General features: G+C 41.2%; 1 protein-coding gene across 1 annotated transcript; it reads right to left on the bottom strand.

The window, feature by feature from the left end:
- Positions 1-1,360: 1,360 nt before the first annotated feature.
- LOC118784984 (nuclear receptor coactivator 7) lies at positions 1,361-4,742 on the bottom strand. Its single transcript, XM_036539502.1, has 6 exons — positions 4,640-4,742; positions 3,368-3,493; positions 2,968-3,120; positions 2,696-2,791; positions 2,499-2,572; positions 1,361-2,153 (listed from the first exon to the last, which is right to left on the bottom strand). Exons 1-6 carry the CDS (start codon positions 4,706-4,708, stop codon positions 2,018-2,020), a joined length of 654 nt encoding a protein of 217 aa, XP_036395395.1. The 5' UTR covers positions 4,709-4,742; the 3' UTR covers positions 1,361-2,017.
- Between the last annotated feature and the right edge of the window lie 811 nt (positions 4,743-5,553).

Below are 5,553 nucleotides of genomic sequence, written 5' to 3'. Positions count from 1 at the left end.
ACCAGGAAAATATATTTCTAGTCACTGTTAAGCTTGTGGCATGAACACTGAATTATTTATTTTTCAAATTCTCTGTATTTTTAAAACCTGCTGCCAGGTCAAAAGCAGTTTAATGAAGCCAACTATTATAACCACTGTAACAGCAGTGCTTCTTGTTTGTATTATCTTAATTTTATTTTAAAATATTGCCACTGCCCATAATAGTGTCTTGTAATACAGCAGATACATTTTCCATCCACTACAGTTTCACTCTGGTTTCATAAATAATACAGTGAAATTATTTTTGTGAATAGGATGAATAGTAAGGTATAAGATATGTATGTGTAAGTGGAATATGAGGATTTTGATTAGTAACAATAGCATGCTACCAGAATTTCTCATCATTTGTAAATGAAGTAATCACATTTGACATGAATTTTGGAGTGAAATGGTAAAAATGCCCTAAATGTTTGTGAAAATCACATCCATTAAATAACAGATTTAAGATTTTAAAAAAGAAACTTAACAACAATGTGTAAAAAGGGAGCTGTTTTATTAGCCTTGAAGGCAGTGACAAAACATTCCAGAAGAACCCATTTATGTGAATGAGCTCTAGTGATTACCAGACACAGTCATGTGTGAATATGCCTTCAGTAGTACTGGTAAGTAATGTTTCAAATAAAGTGACAGGTCTGACCTATTCCATTAGATTAGCGTCAAAGCAGGAGAACACCGTTCTACCTGGCTGCATCAACTGTGTCAGAAATCAGAAATTCAAGGGCACAAAGAGTCTTTCTCCAATATTCTGCGTTATGTTTCAGTGCTGAACTTTCCAGTATACTACTAGTTACACCAAGATGTGGATTCTCTTGAGAGGTAGACATTTTCCCCATGCAGCAGGAGATTTCTAGAGGACACACCCAAGTCACTGCATATGTCATAAAAGTAAGGGCAATCAAATTATTGCATGTCTGGTAGGTCAGTTAAACTGTATCCCTGTTTTTTTTTTCTTCAGAGAGCATCCTTTGCCGCACCTGAAGCCATTCACAAGTGTTCAATGTGCCTTGCCTTGTTTTTGCTGGGCTTTCAAGTCCAAAAAGGCATTTAAATCAGAATGAAAGAGAGGAACAATCTGACCACAGCTTGACCTCAGGTTAAAAACAGTTGTCAAGCAAAAAAGAAAAACTAAATATATACAATAAAAAATATAAGTAAAACCATAGCACCAGCACTGTGACAAAAGATCAAACCACAGACAACAGACAACAAAAAAACACAACAAAAAAGTGACAAGATTTCAACATTTCAATCAAAAATCAGTTTAAATAGAATATAAAAGTTTGCTGAATGTGAAAAAATACTGTGTAAAATATTAGGCCTATAAAAATCACATTTGGTTCTTTAACACAGTGCAAACTTTATGGATCTGTGAAAAGACATGAAACATGGTGAAGTTGTGGTATGATCTCTGTTGATATATAGCTGACAAATTCAGAACAGCTTCCTTATTACTGGCGTGATGTGAGATGTCTTTTCAAAGCCTGGTACAGTTTATGTAAACATTTCTTCCTCTGTCAAAGGTACTTTGTGAAGTTAGGCCACCATTGAAACGTAGTGCTTAAAGTAATGGGTGATGGCCACAGATGGAAACCCTGTGTTCTGTACCTTTGAGCAAAGTACTTTACCTCAACAGCTTCAACAAGTGTAAAACTGAAAATTATTTTTCAAATGAATAATGGTGTCCAGTGATAAAAATCCAAAGGAACTCCCAAATATTAACTTTGGGTTTGTCTTTTTCTCATTCTGAATTGCGTCTAGATAGTCCTGCTTTCCACGCTTCATGTGTTAAATGGTTTGTTTAGTTCTGTTGAGTCTTTGGGTTCAGGTGCCTGCTGGGATAGGGTGGAGTTGTGCGTCATGCATAGGTCAGTGAGCAGTAAGGGTCTGCGATATGCAGCCTGCCTTTGTTACTGCTTAGGCCTCAGATATACCCATGCAGATAGAAATAAAGTCACTTTCTCCCTCTGTCTGTGTTTTTTCACCAAAAGGCCCACACCTCCAGGTCCTGAACAATGAAATCCTGCTTTGCTGAGAGTGGCTGGTTGTGGAAGGTGTCGCAGGTGAGGCTGCAGCCGTGGCACAGCTCAGCGTCAAGCCACAGGCCAAAGTGGCCTCTGGAAACACAGACGAAAATACATTCATTATGGATAGTCAGAATTATCATTAACATTACTGTTGCATAGCAGGCACTCTCATCCAGAGAATCTGACATAGCTTACAATTTTCACTTGTTATCCCTTTATACAGTTGGATATTTACAGAGGACATTCGTGTTAGGTCCAAAGGTACAACAGCAGTGGCCAAACCGGCAACATTTAGGTTACAAGGCCTGTTCCTTACTGCTATGTTACACTGCTGCTCAGTATCATAATCAAAACATTTGTTGAATAACGATGAGCGCTGAGTTAATTTACTGCTGAGACTGGGAGGACTGGTAAGAATAGTGAAATGGCACTCACCCTCCCCCGCCCATCTGAAGGGAATCCGCATGGCCTCTCACGAAGTACGAGTTCTTCCCGCTCCAGCGGAACACCTGCACACACAGAGTTCAACCGTTCAGTCAGCAGCTCGGCAACATCACAGACACAGGCTCAGAGTACGGAGCGATGGCACACCATAACAGAGGACAGCGCAGGGGAGTGAGAGAGGGCCGCACCTTAAACTCCGGGCTGAAGCTGTAGAGGAACGTCTCTCCCGTCCCGTAACAGTAATTAGTCACTCTGAAGGGGTGGGAAGAGAAAGCGCCAAACACCTGAAGAGGCAAAAGACATGTACGTCGTAAACCCACTCACCCGCATCACGTTCCTCAGCAACTGTCCGTCACCACCCAGGTGTGTGCAGCAAAGGTGTGCGCACAGTGCTGTGTGCAGACTAGATATGCATGTGCAGTGCAGGTGTGCATATGCGTGACACAGGTGCAGGGCTTACCTGGTTGTCCATGTCTTTAATGACCAGGAGCACAGGGCTGTCCAGGTGAGCCATGTTGCTGTATAGTGTTTTCAGACTTATCCCATGCACTGCTGTGCTGTACACCAGCCTCCATGGATATCCCTGTGTCCGTGCTGGGAGGTGATTGGCCAGCTGTGGTGGCAGAGTCACCGTCAGTGTGAAAACACCACCATGTGTGTCAGAGCAGCCTGCCCCAAAACAGCTGTGCAGGAGACATATGGGGGCTCACAGAAAGCTGTCCTAACAAAGATCTGTCACCTGTTCTGCTGGGACAGTTTATCAATGATGTCCCAAATAGGGGAAAGGGATGTGTGATTTATTTGGGGGGTTGAACTGATGCTTTAAGGTCAAAGATCAAGGATTAAGAGTTAGGGCTCACCCTCTGGATGTGGGCCTCCTTCAGCAGCTCACTGTGATCTATCAGTACAGGCAGCAGGTCCTCCGGCTCCTCGTCCTCCGAGCTACATACGCTCTGGCACCGCTTCGCCTCATTAACTGTGACAATCTGGGGGGAAAGAAGAGGGGACAACCACAACTGCACAGTCAAAATTCAGCTTCTCTCTCATTACAACCCAACGGTCATCATTTAACCTCTAAAATTGCACGGTTAAAACAGAACCTCTGAAACCCAATTGCAAGGTCACGGTTTCATCCAACCAGTTGCATGCATAGATCTCTATAGTATTTGTATTGCCGGTTGTGGGAGTTCAGTGAGTAGGAAACAATGCCCAGAGAACAGAGTGATAAATGACTGTGTGCAGAGGAAATTTAGATCCAACCTACATTAACACAACAACATGTTCCTCTGTCTACACTCACAGGTGAAGCACAGCATGCGTGGAGGCCCCAACCTGTATAAAGACTGTAGGTTATATATATTGCTCTGGGTATGAGCATTTGCTAAGAAAAATGCAATGAAACATAATTATACTACAGAAGGAGAGAAATGCTATGGTTATGCAGGGCATAAGCCCAACCAAGGGCAAGTTCCTGTAAAGCAGAACTGATTATAAGAATCATATTTCTCCAAGATTTAATCCAAAAATTCAATGGAACATGTTTAAAGGTTTCTTACTTGACTAATTAGCAAATCCCAATAATTTACCTGGGCTTATTTTAAAATAAAAAGATGGTATTATATAGGGGTCTTCATAAATGCCAAGCTGTTGTTGATGAAGACATAACAATGATTTTGCACCTTGCTCGCAGTAGTCTGAAAATAATTACACAATTTGTGAAAATTTAAGGCCATATTTATAGCAAACCCAAGGCATCTGAATTGTGATCAGATACTTGAACAAATTTTAAAATAGGTGAAGTTTTCAGTTTTTTTTTTTGGTGACGATAATTATTATGTCACATATTTAAAAACATCATGACAAATAACAGACTTTTTAACACAAAGTTTCACTCTGATTTTCAACCAAAGAGTGAGATCTGGTTCTCCATTCTCCTTTGGATGAGCACAGTTGTACAGAGAATGCAGCATTCTTGTTTCTATTCATTTTAAAGCCAAATTGAGGCATATTTCAAAACTGAAAAAAAACAAAACATGTATGCCAGTAAATGCCACCAACCACTGCTTCATTGGACTGTTGAAATGAATACAGTCTAAGAAAACAAGCTTCAGGAGTTAAGCTGAGCAACCTACCTCTACATAGGGTTCAGTGCAGTGTTTAGCATAGTATAGGATCCTGATGTTAACTGGCATTTTTCGCATGATGAGTATCTGAGGTCTTGCAACAATAGAGTGAAAGAGCATGCCAGTGAGAGTTCATTTAGTCTGACTGGTTCTTGCTAATATGTGCCTCCTTGAACTTCATTGGCTAAATCTACTCCCGCCAGCTTTAACCTCATTGGGTGACCCACTGCTGTAGTTTAGTTTCATTTTCTTAAAAACAGGAGGAAACGGCAGGGCCGGAACTGGGCTGGTTGGTGAGTGTGAGTGTGTGTGTGTGTGTGTGTGTGTGTGTGTGTGTGTGTGTGACCATATAAGGGATGCCAAGAAAAGAAAAACTTTGCACTGCTGTGATAAGGTATGATTGTGACACAATGTGGCTCACAGCCTATTTCAGTATTAGTTTTGCTGCTGCACTTACCATGTTATCACCCCTTCCTTTAAATGATATGACATAAACAGAGGAGAGGGGTATTGAGAATCTGTCACACATCCTCTACACATGGTATGTCATTATGACAAAAACAGGATAAACTGTAAACTTCAGTTGATGCTATTTCATTGGAACAGCTCAGAACAAACAAGATATGCTGATGTGTTTTTGCAACTCCTTAAATTCCCTGAATTGTAAATGGTAATCACTCTGGATAAGAACATCTGCTAAATGCATGTATTATCACTGGGAATGTAATAAAGCGGGGAAATTGAGCTGTGACCCTGAAACCCTGCTCAGTGACGTTCCACTCTATTTGGACACGTTAGGCATCATTTCCCTCCATGCTGTTTGGGTGTAACCCTGAGGACAGTGGTCAGTAACCAACTGCTGATTCAGTATTCATTACATGGCTCCATGTTTACCAAGTCCTGTCCAAGGAGTGGACAGTACC

Source organism: Megalops cyprinoides, chromosome 10, assembly GCF_013368585.1.
Source record: "Megalops cyprinoides isolate fMegCyp1 chromosome 10, fMegCyp1.pri, whole genome shotgun sequence".
Classification (NCBI taxonomy): Eukaryota; Metazoa; Chordata; class Actinopteri; order Elopiformes; family Megalopidae; genus Megalops; species Megalops cyprinoides.
This window is presented reverse-complemented; position numbering and strand designations above follow the sequence as displayed.

Excerpts from the sequence above, each read along its gene's own strand:
- LOC118784984 (XM_036539502.1), bottom strand. The coding sequence starts at position 4,708 with ATGCGAAAAATGCCAGTTAACATCAGGATCCTATACTATGCTAAACAC. Across the intron at positions 3,494-4,639 it reads GCACTGAACCCTATGTAGAG|ATTGTCACAGTTAATGAGGC; the intron begins GTAGGTTGCTCA and ends CTTTCCCCCCAG. Across the intron at positions 3,121-3,367 it reads AGGAGGCCCACATCCAGAGG|CTGGCCAATCACCTCCCAGC; the intron begins GTGAGCCCTAAC and ends CTGCCACCACAG.